This window comes from Gracilinanus agilis, chromosome 2, assembly GCF_016433145.1.
Source record: "Gracilinanus agilis isolate LMUSP501 chromosome 2, AgileGrace, whole genome shotgun sequence".
NCBI lineage: Eukaryota > Metazoa > Chordata > Mammalia > Didelphimorphia > Didelphidae > Gracilinanus > Gracilinanus agilis.
In genome coordinates, this window is record NC_058131.1 from 670,211,953 (window position 1) to 670,230,497 (window position 18,545).

Consider the following 18,545-nt stretch of genomic DNA (forward strand, 5'->3'; position numbering starts at 1 on the left):
GATGGTGGCTCAGCTCCCATACCCTCTGAATGATCATGGTAATCATAACCATAATAATACCATTCCCCTTTTGCTATTTAAACAAAAAAAATAATGTATATAATCAAGGAGATGACTATCACAAATATTTTATTTATATATATATACATGCATATATATACATATATATATATGTATATATATATATACACACACACACACACACACACATATAAATGAAATGTTATTTTACCTTAGTCTATCTAGGAGTCAAAACCAGGGCTTTATTCGCTTTAAAAATGCATCTTTTGCTTTTAAAAAGGCTATGGTTTGGAAAATTATCATTTTTGGAACACTGGGCAGCTTTCATTTCAATTTGGTAGAGGTACAGAATTACAAACAGAAATCCATACAAACATTTGTAAAACCATATTGATCTTCTACATATAATTAATCTCCTTTGGACAGAGGGCATGAAAGATGAAAGGGCTTGATAAGGATGCATCAACCACTGCAACCTTTTATTAGCTCAGGCCATATGCCACCTGTTATTTTAAAATGAGTATAAGACTGGTATTGGAGAACACTCAAGAATCCTTATTCAAAATTCATGATCTGAAGATTATGGGCTATAAGAGGCCTTAGAGGCGGACTCATCCAATGTTCTCATTTTTCAGATTAGGAAATAGAGACAGAGATGTTAAACATCTTGACCAAGGCTACACAGGTAGAAAAGTCAGAATTCTAGTCAAGTTCTTCTAATTCCAAATCCAGCATGACCACTGACCTACTAAAATGTTTGGATATTGCGAACTGCTGACTGTTTCTGGGAATGCTGACATTTCTTTTCTTTTTTTTTTAAACTCTTACTTTCTGTCTTAGAATCAATACTGTGTTCCAAGGCAGAAGAGTGATAAGGGCTAGGCAATGGAGGTTAAGTGACTTGCCCAGGGTCACACAGCTAGGAAGTGTCTGAGACTAGATTTGAAACTAGGACCTCCTGTCTCTAGTCCTGGCTCTCCATCCATTAATCCACCCAGCTGCTCCCTAAATACTGACATTTCAAAACATCCATGATCTCAAAGAAGGAATTCCTTTGATTGCAACAACTGACATCTTTTCATCCTGTACCAATTTTGTCAATTTTTTCAAAGATCTTCAACATAATCTGCTCAGTTGGAGGTTTTCCTCTGTCTCTTTATACTTTTCATAAGCACCATTTTTGCTGTTTCTTACATTCAACATATGAGCAATCCACTTAATAATAATAGTTAACATTTATATAGTGTGTTAAGGTTCATGAAGTACTTTACAAAAGTAGGTGCTACTATTACTCCTATTTGAGACCTTGAAAAAAAGTGAGGCATTCAAGAGTTAAGTGCCTTGTCAAGGTCACAGAGCTAGTTACGTTTTTTAAAATCAGGATTTGAACTCAGATCTTCCTATTCTACCTAGCTGCCTCTATACAGCAAAAATCTAGGAAAATGTTTCCCTGTTTACATTTTTAAATGTTTTCCTTACCTATTTCTCTAATATTCCAAATTGTGCCTTAAATTACTATTACTAACATGAGCTTATTTCATATTCTTGAATTCATGTCCATCTACTGGGACATTTGTTTTTAATGTTATGTCTCAAGGTCTGTTTCCACAAATAGAAAATGGGCAAGATTATATCTAATAGGTCTATTCTCAATCTAAAACTCTATGATTAATTGATTAGATAACTCACTGATGCCTAAAATTCCTAGAGGATAATAGAGGAAATTCAAGATAAAAGGTTAACTCAAATAAGAGGGGAGAAAGGGAAAAGGAGAAAAAATAGTTAGGAAAAGATTGAGGAATGTATAGAATTATAAGAGAATAGAAGACAAAGAAGGGAAAATATTTAACAGAAAGATTTTTCATAGGACCATAATCTTCCGATCATGAATTTTGAATAAGGATTCTTGAGTGTTCTCCAATACCAGTCTTATACTCATTTTAAAATAACAAAACAAGTGGCATATGGCCTGAGCTAATAAAATCAATATTTCAATTACAGAACTGTGAATCTTTCATAGTTCTAATTTTCAGCATTTTGGTTAAAGTTATGGAGGAATTAGATGCAGATTTCTAGGAGACAGAAAAATGAAAGGCTAGAGAAAGTACAGTCCAGAAAAATTTTATTCCAAAAAATTAAAGATCTTCAATGTCCTTTCTAGAAGTAGTATTCCATAATTTTTTTGTCCTTAAGAATACTGTTTAATAAGTTCATTAATTTACTCATTGATGCAATGAATCTCCACTGAATTCCTTAGTTATACTTAGGACTATCCTAGATGATCAAAGCTGAGGGGAGACAAAAGGAAATGTGGTTTCTGCCTGTCCAGATTCTGTGACCACTGTCAAAAGCAAATCAAAGAGAATAGGGAAGGCTCTGAAGGTGTTGTCTAAGGAAGAGATGTTGCTGACCTTGTGACCTAGTCATTACTATTCTACCATTTATGCTTCAGTGCCCAAGAATCCAGGGAACTCATGGCACAACCAGAATTTACAAGACGTATTTTAGGAGACTGTCTACTTCACCACCTTGACAAAAGCATAATAATCAACTGATACCTAAATACTTCTAACTGCTTGGAATAAGAGGCACAGGAATTTTTCCCTTTTCTATTGAGCTCTAGGCAGAACTGCTCTCAGAAAACTGAGGCCCCTCATGAGTCATGTGGCTGGATGGAAACAGGAGCTTTCTATTATTTAAAAGAGAAGACCTCCTTGCCTCAGAATTGATGAGTGCCTGAAAGGGACTTTGGAATTGGGGCAATCTGACCTGGCAAAGAGTTTTCAATGCAGAAGGGTGTTGCTGTCTATATTCTGGGTGGGTGGGTGGGAGGAGAGTGAATAATGGGCATAGACCAGTGATGGGCAAACTTTTTAAAGAGGGGGCCAAAGGAAAGGAAATGCTCATCTGTCAGTCTGTTTCTAAGGCAACTCTTTCCAAGGTTCATCGTATTATATCCTTCTCATTGCATTCATCAGATTAGGAATAATGTTGCAGCCAGACAGAAGCTTCCAGGCCCCCCCCCCCACATCTGGCCCGAAGGCTGTAGTTTGCCCATCACTGGCATAGCAGATGAAGTAACTAAATTGAAAAAACTGGACAAATCTCAATGTTAGTTATGAGGGCTCTGTATCCTGGGCTCTTTTAATCACTGAAGCATAAAATTTGGTAATCAGAACTGACTTCATTGGCACCCTGTTCAATTCATTCAGAAAAAAGAAATTTGAATATGATTCTTTCTCTTTTTCTTCCTTTTCTTTTTTCTCCTGGAGCACAGATCTGCTCTCTTCTTTACTTTATATTTAGGGAGGTTCTATTCATACAAAAAAAAAAAAAAAGAGGACAAATAGCCTTCTAAGTGCTCTTTCTCTCTTCATTTTTTCTGGGAATGCAGAGAATCAGGGAGCAGCTCTGTGAAGGCAGGGAATGAGGACACAACTGAAGGTGAAAAGTGGAAGCTATCTCTCTGTCTTTTTCTTTTCAATCTCTATGTTCTAAAAACTGGGCAGATTTCATGGCTTTCCATCAAATTGTAACCAACTGGATTCAAGAGAGACAATTCAATTTCACTTTCTTTATAGGAATTTATATAGGTTTTGTACATTTAGTGTTGATATTAAGAATTGTATGAAAAACTTAAAGAAGTCAAATTCATAGCTCTATATCTTTTAGGTTGAGTTAACAATTTCTACAAAAATTCATGTTCTTGCAGGTCCTTATTAGTTGCCTCCATGTCTCAAATAAAATTGTTAATTTACTGAAGGGTTCATTCTTCAAACTATGATATTAACCACTGGCAAAAATACTCCCAAATAAAGAAAGCTCTCTTTTCTAACCGATTTAGTAGTGAAATCTGGAATTATTGTAACATCAGAGGAAGGAAAATCGTCACAGAGTTTTGCTTGTTTTTGAAAGAATCTATGAGCTAATCTAATACTACTATCGAGGACAAAGTACTCTGAACCCTAAAAAGAATAGTGCTATAAGAGAAATTTCAACTTGTCACCAAAGGGAACTTGTTAGAGTGTTTTCTATAACTATATAGAAGGTACCTAGTTCTTCTTTTCCTCCACCTTTTGAAACACTTCCTTCCAAGTCTCAAGTTAATAACCCTCTTGTTGGAAGCCTTTGCTAGCTCCCCTTCCCCCAGTGGCTTCTGTTTTCTCACTGGTGATGCCTCAATCTATTCCATACATATCCTATACATACCTACTTAAATAATACTGTCTTCTTCATGGGAGGGGAAGTTCTTTGAGGGCAATGAATATTTGGCTTTTTTACATATCTTTAGAGCCCCTGACTCATAGTAAGTGCTTAATAAAAGTTTCATGTCTGATTGTTTACTACCCCAAAATATTAAAAGCTGAAGAATGGGGCACAGTTGGGTGGCTCAGTGAATTGAGAGGCAGGCCTAGAGACTGGAGATCCTGGATTCAAATGTGGTCTCAGACATTTCCTAGCTATGAGACTGTGGGTAAGTCACTTAACCCCAACTGCCTAACCCTTACCACTTTTCTTAGTGGTAATCACTTAGATTAGAATCAATATACAATATTGATTACAAGATGGAAGATAAGGATTGTTTAAAAGAAAATGGTCAGGAACAAAGAATTTCAAGTCCAAATTCTGATTTCTATTTTCCAAACATTTCTATAAGTAACCATTGTACTATTTTCACAGGAAATCTGGTCTGACCTATTGTCACTGGTGATGCAGGCGGCACAAGTTCCTGTGGGCTGCTCACTCTGTTCATAGTAATGTGCATCCACGTGCGCTTCTGCAGCTTTCTTCTTCAGGATCTCACCAAATTTATCCACGCCAATGCAGCCAAAGAATGTTGCTGCTTTGAATGGTTTTTGAATCATCCACTGAAAACAAAAACACAAGAAATTCCACACTTACAACACTGATGCTTTTCTTTCTGTGTCAGCAGGGTGGTGGTGTCAAGGTACACCGTTTCAGGTGCTTTCCACATTGTCAGAAATAGAATCTAAGTGATATTGAGCATTTTCAAAGAACTTTAGGATGTGAAAGGCATTCACAAAAGGGATTGCCCTTGATGTTCACAACAAAGCTCTTCTTTAGGCAATGTTACAATCCGCATTTTACTGATGAGGCAGAGGGAAAATAAATAAATTCCCTACTAAGTATCTCAAGGAGAAATTCAATTCAAATCTTTCTGATTCCAAGTCCAGCTCTCCATTATTGGTTAACATATTTGACTTTGTCTTGAGGGTTAATATTTTTAATTTATTCAACTTCTGGGAATAATAAGCCCCTCTCCAAGACTCAGTTTCCATATATTTAAAATGAGGAAGAAGTGGCCTCTAATTTTATTTTAATTAAATGACATTCATTAAGTGTTTAAGTGATGATATGAGGGATAGTCTCATGGATGCTGATGCTATGATTAAAATGATCTTGAAAGACTGATTTTGTGTCAGAATATAAATTTATTTATTATGTCAAGTTTACTGGTTAGGGTCATCATCATAACCAATAAAGTGACATAGGTCTCTATGGCTCTCTCAGGACCAGGGAGATCTGAGGTTGCTCAGGCAGCTTAATAGATTTTTAGGAGTTCATTATTCAGCCCTTCCCTTCAACATTCCAAGATATTTTTAAATTGGTAATAGTTAATTAAGAGGTGGTCCATCAATTTATACACCTTTCCTCATTCCCACAGGTAGATAGATTAATATACAGGAAAAGAACCTTTCTCTCCTTCACTTATTAACCAAATTTGGTTAAAAAGGGAGTTATTCCTTGGGATTCCTAAGGACAAAGAAAATGCAAAAAGCATCTGGTTAGATGGTACCACTGACCCAGATCCCAGGCACAGGAATATATATTAATTCTCCCTAATATATAGGAATTAATATAGTATCTGAAAAATAAATTCTCATACTGGATTTAGCTTTTTTTAGATTTTAGATTTAGGAAATCTGTGTTTGAACCCTTTCTAACCCAGCTTTTCTGGACTTGAAGTTCCTACTATCTAAAAACATTATCTGTGGTATCTAATATATTAAAAGCAGTTAAAATTTCAAGCATTCTATAAAGGTCGACTCTAAGTATGATGATATGTGCTAGTAGCTCCCTCAAGGTCCTTATGTGCTCAATGAGAACTGTGTCATTCCTCAACTCTGCTCCCCAGCACTGTTAGGTATAGTAATACTACAGAGATTTAGCAGGCTAACTTTCAAGTTAGCCTGCTAAATCTCTGTAGTATTCAAGACTGCCAGAAAATATCAAGGACATATGATCATTATAAATTATTGGTGTTTCATTATTAAAGAAAGATTTCCAAAGAATCTGTACCAGGTAACCATCATCCCTTAGTTTCAATGATAGTCTATGCTAGAAAGAAATAAAGTTAAATTTTCTTTAAAATATGTTAAAATCATTTTCATTCATTTAAAATAGGTGTTTATGCCCATTCTAAATTCTAAGGTTTACAGTAGCATGCTTATTTGTCCTTACCCTTCATCTTATATACAATATTAGTTCAAAAATACAAGTTCACATAGGATCACTGTTTGCTAGAGTCACCAGCATATACTTCAAGAGTCAAAGCATATACTTCAAACACCTGAGGCATGAAAGATAGAATAACTTAGGAGATTAAAAGGGCAAGTCTAAAACTCTACATTGGGCCTTTTCCCTCACCCAGATGACACCACAGTACTTAAAGCTCCTGCCCCTTCTCCAAATTCACAATCAACGTACTTCTCTAAATGTTACTGTCAGAACCTAGAGGGCAGCTCTGCCCTTTACATATTTAGTTTTCGTTCAAGGCTCAGCTTCTTTGTTGCCTTTTCTGGGTGAAATTTTTCTTCCACTTTGAGTAATTACACTCTAAGCATTCTCAGTGTTTCTTGGACTATACTTCCTTGTTTACATGCCATATTTCCTTAGGAGAGTGAAAGCTCTAGGAGAGCAGGGCTCTTTTGTTTTGTGTCTTTGGAGATCAGCACCTAGCACAGTGCCATAACAAGAGAAGGTTAATGTCAAATGTTTAATTAAACTGAAGTCTCCAAGAAAAGGTATCCATTGTGGGGAAGAAAAAGGAATTGAAAATTAGCATTCACCCAGGTAACTAAATAGTCTGACTTATTTACTCTATCAGACATCTTTTGCTATCTAGATGACTCCATTCTGCCTTTGTTTTTGGTAAAGCAGAAAATCACATTGGGATGGCAACCAATGGATTTCATTTTGAACTGGAAGCTGTAGGTTGAAGTTAGAGCTATCCTTTAATAATATTTATGAAGTATTCTTTGTGTGTGGAGGGCATTATTAGGCACTATGAAGATATACAAAAGGCACAGAAAAACAGGAAAGCTTAAAAAGTTTATAATATACTTGCAGAGATAAGCTCTTTACATATGAAAAACATGTAAGATATCGTCTGGGTTGTTTGCTGGTAATTAAATCCAGTCACCTAAATAGTACACAGGGATAGTTTGCTTGGTATGCATTCCTAACATAATCAGACCAAATGTGGGCAATGACAGTGTGAAGATAGGCAGGAAAGTCAAAAGAAAGGGATGGGCACTGATCTTCTAGTAAATACAAGATATGACTGTGTGTGATGGGCAAAGGACCATTAGTTAGAAATTAATGTCTCCTGTGGTTACTGAGGATCAGAAGTCAGTTGGTAAAGATAATAGTATTTAATATAGCATAAAGACACATTGCTCAAAGTGGGCCCTCAATAACTAAAAAAAATTCATAAGGACCAGAGACAAGGTAGTTGAAGTTCTCCTTACAAAGACAGACCAGACTTCCAAAGCAGACTTCCAGGATCTCCCCTAAAGAAAAGTTCAAAGGAGTAGGAAGCCAAATGATAAAGCAAAGGTATCAATTGTTAGAAGAGAGTCAAGGGCCTAGAAGCTAAGTGGCCCAGTGGATAGAGTGTTCATCTGGAGTCAAGAAGATCTGAGTTCAAATCCTAGCTGTGTAGCCCTAGGCAATTCACCTAAACTGTTTTCCCTCAGTTTTCTCATTTATAAAATGGAAAATAATAATTATACCTATCTCCCAAGGCTATGAGGATGAAATGACATAACTGTAAAGTGCTTAGCAGAGTATATAGCAAATAGTAGATGCTATGGGAATCAAAGAGATAGAAAGATGCAATCCATTGGTCAAGGAAAAGGTCTGGAAGCCAGAAAGTCAAGAAGACGAAGGAAATATTGCCACAGATTGAAGAAAAGATAGTGAGTCTGGGACCAGAACATGCTGACCACTGACCTCTTTTTGCTACTTGGTGGGAGAGAAGATGGATAATAACTTCAGTTTAAATAATAAAAAAAAGTTTTAATAGGAAATTATTCATTAAATAATAATTTAAATCAGAATTAAATAATGAGTATTTAGTAAATACTCAATGTTTATTAAGTAAAATGTATTATGTTACACATCCTTTGCTTTTTTTTTAAAGTTGAGGGTGTTTTGTTGTTTTTGGTGGGAAGGAAAGTGTAGACAAGTGATGTCAGTGGTATAAGGAACTTCTAGCTAGTGCAGAAACTACTTCCATTAATGTCTAGAACATAGAGGCACAGATAATTGTTTGGGGATGATTAAAGGTTAATTTGACAAAGGTCACACAGGGTCCTAAAGACTCATGAGATGCTTTACATAGCTCATTTGATTCTATACAGGTCAAGGATAAGAAGTGTCAGGGGTGGGAATTGAACTTTAAACTGATAATTAAATTACAGAACTATGAAATTAGGGAAGGCACTCCTAGTTCTTTGAGTACTTGCCATGAAAGACAAAGATAGCAGGGGGAAATGACACTGCAATCACAATTTAGTAAGGACACATAAGGTATTGGGGTAAAATGCAGCGACAAGCAGTGGAAAGGATACAGAGTCAGATGGCAGGGCGTGGTGGGATGGAGAGACGGAGGATGGAATGGTGAAAGAAGGCAGGAAGGGTGAGGAAGAGGATGGGAAGGGAGAGTCAAAATATCATAACCATGGATTTATTGTGAGAGCACCAGGCAGAATGGAACTGATGGTGATGAAAGAGTGCTCAGGGGGTAGCAGTTTGGGGTTTCATTTTTATTTTGTTTTGGTAGGGGAAAGACTAATTCTTATCTATGCTATCTCAGAGTTAGTTCATTAATAAATCCATATCATATCAAAGTTGTCAGCAAAAAAAATTTTTTTTAAACCCTACCCTTCTGTTTTACAATCAATACTAAGTATTCCAAGGCAGAGGAGTGGTAAGGGCTAGGCAAATGGTGTTAAGTGACTTGCCTGAGGTCACACAGACAGGAAGTGTCTTAAGTCAGATTTGAACCCAGAATCTCCTGGCACTCTTCCACTGCCTTTACAATAAAAATTTGAAGTTAACAAATCCACATTATCTTAGAATTATCAGCACCTTTTAGTATTTTGCTAATCTGGAACTTGCCTGAGATGTCCATATCATGGGCCCTAGGAGCAAGGCCTAGAGGATTTATCCAGATTCTATATATCTTACCAGGAAAAGATTTTCAGGCAATAAACAATACAGTTTGTAAATTATGTCCCTTTGATCTTTGGAACAGTTTACATGTGACTTCTAGGTCCCCCCTTGCAATCTTATTTCCTGCTCTTGTCCCTTGCCTATATGGCGATAGTATGTAGTCAGAAGGACTAGAACAAGATAAAATCTTAACTCATTTCTCCCACTGGCCTCTGATCACCATCATACACCACTACATTTATATATTCATCTAAACAAAATCACAGCAAGAACAATAATTTTTCAAATCATCTTGCAATGTCCTTGATTTGGTCCTTTAGTTATCATTGCAGGGAAGTCCTACTGATTTTCCCATTTTGCCATCTAGTGTGCTGAAACCTCAATTTTCTTGACTCCTCATTATTACGAAAAGTTCCTTAATATTTTGTGTGTCATGGATCCCTTCTCAGAATAAAGCATAAAATAAAATACATATGATTACAAAAGAAATCAATTATATTGAAATCAAGATGTAATTTTTTCCCCTCCCATCCACAGTATTTGGGAATTGGTGGCCCCAGGTTAAGAATACCTGTTACAGATTCAAATATCTCAATACTTGGAAAGGGGTACAGGTGGGGACATGAATAATGGAGGGCAAAATGTTATAATATAAGCATAGAAATAATGCAGAGATGTCAATGAACCACAACATCTAATGTTAGTATGCTTTGAGGCAGCTTTGGGGAAGAAATATATTTTCTCTACTCCATCTCAACACACTGGAACAAAAACCTGGTCACCCTAACTTAATTATGGCTCTACTTGTACAACATAAGTCATTCAACACTAAACATTAGAGTTCTAGCTCTGGTGACACTAACTTCTCTTTCAACAGTATGCCTCAGGTCTTGGCTCACTGACTTCCCCTACTGGTTTCTCACTGCCACCAACACTATTCCTTACCATGGTTCTTTTTCAAACAACTTTGATTATGTAAATCAACATAAGTATTCATCTTTTCTCTTGTATAGATCTCTGAAATAAGTTCTTAATTCTCTTCCAAACCCTTTAAAGCTTAAAAATTATAGGAACATGAACTAAGGAGGAAATGATAACATTCAGAAAAATAATTGGCCCTAGTTTGGGGTATAAATATAAAAAGAAATAAGATTCAATATATTTTTCTGCCCTCATGACAGGTTGAAGCCCTTTTACTAGATCTGGTTGTAGGTATTGAACTATAATATAATACTATCTTGGTTGGATTAAAGCCTGGAATTTCAAGGTAGATTCTATTTAGAAGGCAGCTGGATGTCTTAGCTATTTCAGGAACTGATACACTGTTATTTAACTTGAACGTGGGGGTATGGAAATAATGTGTTTATGTATAGCACTACCTCTTTTTATCTCCTGAACTATTATCCCCACACATATCCTGCTCCAAACACTCTACTCTCATCTTGTCCTAAGTTTTATGCTGTTCAACATTTTTAGCAATGACATGAATTAAGGCATAAATAACATGCTTATTGCTTATCAAATTTATAGATAACATAAAGTTGGGAGGAACAGCTTATACACTGAATAACTGAGTCAAAATCCAAAAAGGTCTTGACTAGCTCAAATGATGGTCCTCGAAATCTGCATATCTTTACATTCTTAAAAGTTATTGAAGACTCTCTCCAAAGAGCTTTAAATCTATCAAAATTCACCATATTAAAAATTAAAATGTCAACATTATTATGAAAATAGTTTTGCCCTCATGCACCCCCTGTAAAGGTCTAGGGGAACTGTAAGGGCCCAAAGAGTTCTGCTAGGCTACAACAATGGATTGACTCTAATAAGATACAACATTAAAAATAATGATGATATCTGGCATTATATAATACCACAGGGTTTGCAAAGTGCAAGACCTATATTTAAACCTCACAACAGCCCATAAGGTAGAACCCAAAGGAACCATAATCCCTATTTTATAAAAGGAGAAACTGTATCTCAGAGAAGGAAAGTGATCACCTCATGGTAACTTACTGAGTAGGTGTCAATGGGGCAGGATTTCATCTCACTTTTTCTGGACTCCAAGTACAGTTTCAGCTCCCTAGTTCCAGGTGGCTTCAAGGATGAAATCCTATCCCACTTAAAACTATCACAAATATGAACTAGATGACGTATTGCTCAGATGAATTGGAGATTTTAGTTTATTATAAAATCAATGAATAAACAGTGTGTGACAAGGCAACAAGAACAAAATGCTAAGGAAGTATGACAGTGCCCAAAATGCTAAGGAAGTATGAGAGGGAAGAGGGTCATTGAACAAGACTGCTTTTCAGAGCATACGTTGGGTTTTAGGATTCAGTTCTGGGTATGAAGTTTTAAGGAATAACATTGACAAGCTAAAGAATATCCAAGAAATAACTATGATGGTGAGTGGATTAATTATAGAGCAGAATATAAGAACCGTAGGATGTTTTCTTGGATAAAATGATTTAAGGGAAGGATATGAAAGTAGCCTTCAAGTATTTAAAGGGCCATAATACATGAGAAGGAATAGACTTGTTCTGCTTCAAGTATATTTATTCAAAGTATAAACTTAGTGATTATCATTGTTGAAAAGGAGAATAAACTGACTCAGGATGTAACGTGTGCCCTTCAATGGAGATCTTCAAGTACAGTAATTGTCAGGGATATTGGAGAGGACAGTGATGGTGAACCTATGACACAGATGCCAAAGATGGCATGCAGAGCATTCTCTGTGGGCATGTGGCCACCCTCTCTCTGCCTAGAGATCCTTACTAGAAAGGCAGAGGGACTTGGGCAGGACTGCTCCTCTCCCCTTCTCTACCGTGCCTGACGATATTTTTTCACATCACCCACCCCTCCCTTCCAGTTGCCCCATGGGAGAGCACAGGGGTTAAGGTGGGCAGCTCATAGGCAGAAGAGCTGGAGGGGAGCTGAGCTCTTGGGTCACTCCCCTCTCCCTCTCTACACTGGTTGAGGGCATTCCTCACTTCACCTGCCCTTCCACCCAGAAGCCAATGAGAGCACTTTCCCCCTTCCCCACATAGGAGAAGGGGGGGCAAGGCTTGGCACACAGTGTAGGGGAGGGGCATGGCACTCCATTTTTTTTTGGGGGGGGCAGGCATGGCACTCAGTCTGAGGGGTGGGATGGGGGCAGGGTCTGGCAACTCCAGCTCCGAAAAGTTCACCATCACTGGTATAGGAGATATTTATTTAAGTATGGTTTACTTGAGAAGATCTTTGAATGGTCTTCCAACTTGAAGATCCCATGGTTTTGGATTTGATATGACCTTTTTTATAAAATTGTAGATTGACAAATTACCACTCTCAACCATATCTGACTATTTTATGCTTATATTTTCCCTCTTCTAGTTTTGCAAATCACCTTATAATGAAAACCAGTTGTTGAAGAATTAACTTAGTACCCTGCATTCCTCTGGCTTAACTAAGGAATGTTTATTACTTGTGTATACTAGAGAAGAAGTAGATCATGGTCATGCATGCAGGTCTTAGCCATGTTTTTCAACTTAACTGGAATATTGCTAATCAATTTATATTCTTTAAAATGGACTGAGGAGTCAAAGAATACATTGGGAGTGGTATAGAGTTGAAAGACGAATGAGGGGGAAATACAGTGCTGGGAGAGAGAAGTATGTAGTTAAGAGACTGATGAAGATAGTGTTGGGCATGACACAGTGACTGAGTATGATTGGAACATCTTAGCAACAATGATTATTTCAAGTAATGCAAGTACTTTCTACTTGGCTACCTAAGCATTCTTTCCTAGGGGGTCATACTCTCTTTCAAAACAGTGATTTCAAACACTCTAGGAGCACAATGAATTAAGACACACAAAGGGTCCTGATTCTATTCATTGTTCTCTGACTCTTATGACTCAGCATATAGAGGAAAAAATAAGTATGTGCTGGACAATATTGTTTCTGTAATATTTAAGGCTCCTATGATGACTGCCGAGATTGGAAATTTCTCTAAGAAATGTCTAAGGTGTCAACATCTCTTTTTTTTCCACTTCCCATTTTTCAGAATCAATATCTTATTCAAATAGGTCAGAGTATAGCTGTTATCCCACAAAGAATCTCAGTTTTTATCATATCTTCTAACTTGGCACTGTCTTTAATTTGCCAAGTCTAACTGTTTATCTAAGGACAAAATCTAATCTTACTGTTAAAGGCATCATTTTCTGATAAGGTTATCACCCAACTCTGTTTCTGTTTCAGAGCTTTCCAGTATGTCTTGAAAAAAAAATTAATGACATCCATTGTAAGGTTTCTGAATATTCAACAAACATTAGGCTTCTCATTTTTGGTCCTTAAACCATATTTTTCCACATTTTTCCAAATCCTATCTATTCCACATTGAAATTATCAAGCAAGGGGGCAACTGGGTAGCTCAGTGAATTGAGAGCCAGGTCTAGAGACTGGAGGTCCTAGGTTCAAATCTGACCTCAGACACTTCCCAGCTGTGTGACCCTGGGCAGGTCACTTAATCCCCATTGCCTACCCTTAACACTCTTCTGCCCTGGAGCCAATACAGGGCATTGACTCCAAGACGGAAGGTAAGGGTTATTAAAAAAAAGAAAGAAAGAAATTATCAAGCATCAAAGTTTGTTGACAGTTTTTCCCAATTCAATTTAATAAACATTTATTAAGCTCTTACTTTTAAAAGTTAGACAATGGGTAGAATGCAGTCATAAAAGAGAAAGAAAGTTGTTGCCCTCAAGGAAACAATCTAATGTGGAAAGCCAATACACAAAAAGAAACTGAAAAAGATAAGAGGAGGGCCAGGAGAAGGCAGCTGGTTCTAGATATGAAGGTAGTCAAGAGAAATACAAAGACTTCAGCAGGTAGGAAATGACTGAGCTGTGAGTTCTCTTTAAACCCAGGCTTAGGAAAGAGTTTTTTTGCTCTATCTTTTATTCATCCAATTAGAGGCACAGAAGCTGATGGTACTAATGAGGCTATAAGAACTGAAGCTGATGTAATTTCTGGGATGATGGGTTTTCTGGTGATGAGCTTTTCCTAGAGGTATGATGATGATGTTGATGTAGATAGATACAAAGAGTACACTTTAGATGACTGTGTAAATTTCTTCCTTAAAGTTTACTATTTTGTCATCCTCTAGAGCACCGATAGGCAAACTACAACTGGTGGGCCAGATGAGGCCCCCTGAAATGTTCTCTCCGGCTGTGCAACATTATTCCTCATCTGATGAATACAATGAGTAGGATACAATACAATGAAATTTGGAAAGAGTTGCCTTGGAAACAGACAGACAGATGAGCATTTCCTTTCCTTTGGCCCCCTCTTTAAAAAGTTTGCCCATCACTGGTCTAGAGCAAATATAAGCACATTCCCAATTATATTTATTGTGATTGGTTTGCTGAAAGTCTCCAACCACAAGTTTTTTGTAAAACAAGATAACCAACTGTCCCATGAGATGATATTTGTGGGAAGTTAAAATTAATTTTTACCCCTTTTTGGCTTCCCAAATAGTCTTTTGATGTTAAAGCTCAGACAGTTTGATTTTAGAACTGAAGCCAAAACTGTCCCTCCCCAAGATATAGGTGGGGACCTCCTTCCTTTTGTCTACACCTTTTGTCTTTGATAAAGACAGCCAGGGAAGACCAATCCTAACTCCTTGTTTTATCTATAAAGAAGAAGTGGGTGGTGAAATAACTAAATTACCTAGATAGACCCATGTAGGGAAGAGTACAAGCATTCTGAGACTCCATAAGATTGCTAGGCCTACTACTTATCCTGACTGAGGTATAAGTCCTCCAATCAGAAAGACTCTGTTAAAAGGACATCATGAATAACATATATTGACTGAGGGCATAAGAAGTCTGCCCTTTTTAATGGAACCTAAGCTCTGTGGTCTGGCTCTGGTTTGCAAAGAAGCTCCTTTAGCAACTGTTGACTATTCTTGGAAGCCCCAGGCTCTCACACTCCTAAGGAGCCAGCCAAGCAGCTCTTCCTTCTCTCTCTCTCTCTGGTTCACTTTTTGCTATTTAATAAATAATAATTATAAAATTAAGATATGGCCTCTAGTTATTTTAGTTGTTATACATTGCTTATGTTACTTTCTGATAATAGTAGAAACTCTCCTTGATTTGTCTCTCCAGAGAGAACTTGTGATTCTTTGGTACATTTAACTATGATTTAAGCCTCCTCATTTATAAAAACAACATTTATAATTCAGTTCCTCCAACAGCGTATTAACTTAATATTTAGCATACAAAGACATTTATATTGAGAATTGAAATGATGAATATAGAAAAACACAAAAAGATTTACATGAATTGATACAACAACAACCAAAAAAAAATACACAATGATTACAACAAGGCAAATAGAAATATGGACAGCTAAGTGGTTTCTGGAACCACTGGGCCTGGAATCGGGAAAACTCATCTTACTGAGTTCAAATCTGGCCTCAGACACTTACTAGCTGTCTAGTGACTAGTTACTAGAGTCACTTAACTCTATTTGTCTCAGTTTCCTCATCTATAAAATGATCTGGAGAAAGAAGTAACAAACTACTACAGTGTCTGTCAAGAAAACGACAAATGGACTAAAAAAATGACTGAAAAACAACAACAAATAGAAATAACCACCACAAAGCAATCCAAAATGAATGATGCAAAATTACAAAGAACAAATGTGGTCCCCTCCTCAAAAATATCTGAATCTAGTCTTTTGGAAAAGTTGAGAGGTCCACAGGTATGGAACATGCATACTGGATTTTTTCAATGTGTCAAATTTCTTCTTTTTATTTATCTTTTGCTTTCTTCAAAAAAATACATTGTTATAAATTACTGGATTCTAGAAGGGAGGAAGGAAAGGATAGGAAGAAGTTTATATAAAAACAAAATACAAATAAAAATCTTTTTTTTTTTTTTACAGGCTGATGTGTACTTTTTTACTCTTGTCTGCTTCCCTCTACTTCCTTTTTGAGGAATTAAGTCTACAATTATAGCAGACATTGAAAATTAGTATACAAGAAAGATGTCCTTTATGTTTACATCTATTTCATGAATCAATCTTATCATATATTACTCCTGGCCTTATTACTGTTCCTCACACACAATACTCTTATCTTCAGTCCTCATGTCTTGTACATGCTGTTACCCTTCTTGAATATTCTCCATTATCATCTCTGCCTGCCAGAGTCTATTGTTTCTTTCAAAGTTCAGCTCAAGTGCTATCTTCTATGTATAAATTCTCCTGATCCTTCGAGCTTGTATTCTCTCTTCTTCTATCCTCCATTACCTTTATTTGAGTAAATATCTATGTTTGTACATGTGATCTCTTCCAATAGAAGGTAAGTTTACTTAAGGTAAGTACTGTTCATTTTTGTTTTTGTATCTCCAGAGTCTAGCACAAAGTAGCTGCTCACTAAATGTTTACTAATTGATTAAATGGAATATTCAAAATTAAGGAGATAAAAACAAGCATGCCATGATGAGAAAATAAGTGTGATCCTTTCATTAGATAAGGAGACTCATAACATAAAGAAAGGGAAGCTAAAACTGGAATATTATATTGGGCCCAATTGTGGTGTCCTTGAATGCCAGCCCAAAGAGTTTGAACTTTATATGCTATTGGGAGTCATTGACCTTTCCTGAGCAGGGGCATGACCATCATGAAGTACATGTGGAAATGGAATTATTCACATATTCAAAGGCTTTTTAAAACTTAAAAGGACCTTAGGGATCAATTTCCAAAACTCCATTCATTACAAAGGAAAGATAAATTTAATTCTACTACATAGACTGAACTTTTACTGGCTTAATTTCTTTTTTGAAATAAAAAAAATGTAGTTTCATCTACAACACTTATATCGCATCTATATAAATTACAATGCTTTCAGGCATGCAATATTATAAAAAATATGATCATAGTAAATTTGAGGATTGCTTTGACTTCTAAGCCCTCCCAAAGATTGTGAAACCATGACAGTTTTGGTTCCTACTTTCTCATTACTTAAGTCAAAGGCTATGAAAAATAATAAAAATATGGATTCTTAACCTTGGGCTGGTGAACTTGTTTTAAAAAAATATTTTGATGACTATACTTCAATATAATTGGTTTTCTTTATAATCTTAGGTATATTACACCTCGTACATTTAAAAACATGACTGAGTAAAGATCCGCAGGCTTTTACTACTGTCAGAAGGGGCCCTGACACACAAAAAAGGGTGAAGAATCCCTGCTATAAAGGAACAAGATTAATATAAACCAAGATTCTCAAAGAAATACCAGGTTTCCCCCTCCCCATTTCCTCTCCCTCTGAGAAAGTACAATCAAACTAGTATTTCTGCATAATAACTGAAGCTGGAAAGTCTTTCTGCAAAAATGATATTACTCAAATATATGGCACTATCTTTCCTCAAGCAACTTCAAATTAAATGAGAGGGGAAGTGATAACTGCTCCAGAAGAAGTCTCATTAATTCATACATTTAAGAGGGACAGTTCCATCTTTTACATGCTTTCCCTAATTGCTTACTTGATAAAATCCAGTCCAGCAAGGATGAAAGACAAACATTAGTATGCTATTATTTTTATGACCAAAATGATTAAGTTCTTATGTACAGAATCTTACATTTTTTCACATATAAAAAGTTTGTAAATTCTACTCCACAATACTATGCGAAAAGAGTCCTACTAGATTAGAAAGAATGTTGGATTTAGAATCGAACAACCTGATGGCAAAATCTTAGTCTGGCTTAAGAGTCATTAAGACTTCTGTTCAGACACCTTCTAGCTCTCCTTGCCTTAGTTTTCTCATCCATGAAATAAGGAAAAAAGGGAAAAAGCACCTGCCACACAGAGCTGTAGGAACATGATAACCAACTGTAGGCAATGGTGTCAACCTCAAATATAAATAGATCTCTTCAGACTGCATATGGACCTGGAAAATCATAAATTAACATAATTTATGTTGTAGTGTATCTATTCATTTTTTGTTAAACACTCCCCAATCATGCTTTAATAGGAATTAGGGGCACTTAGGAATTCTGTGA

At 36.4% G+C, this 18,545-nt stretch overlaps 1 protein-coding gene across 2 annotated transcripts in view; it reads right to left on the minus strand.

The window, feature by feature from the left end:
* Positions 1-18,545, minus strand: part of ADK (adenosine kinase) — a 599,089-nt gene that overhangs the window by 323,178 nt on the left and 257,366 nt on the right. For both annotated transcript variants that reach the window (XM_044659050.1, XM_044659053.1), the window contains exon 5: positions 4,717-4,889. In XM_044659050.1, coding sequence (XP_044514985.1) covers positions 4,717-4,889 — 173 coding nt within the window. The remainder of the gene's footprint in view (positions 1-4,716; positions 4,890-18,545) is intronic.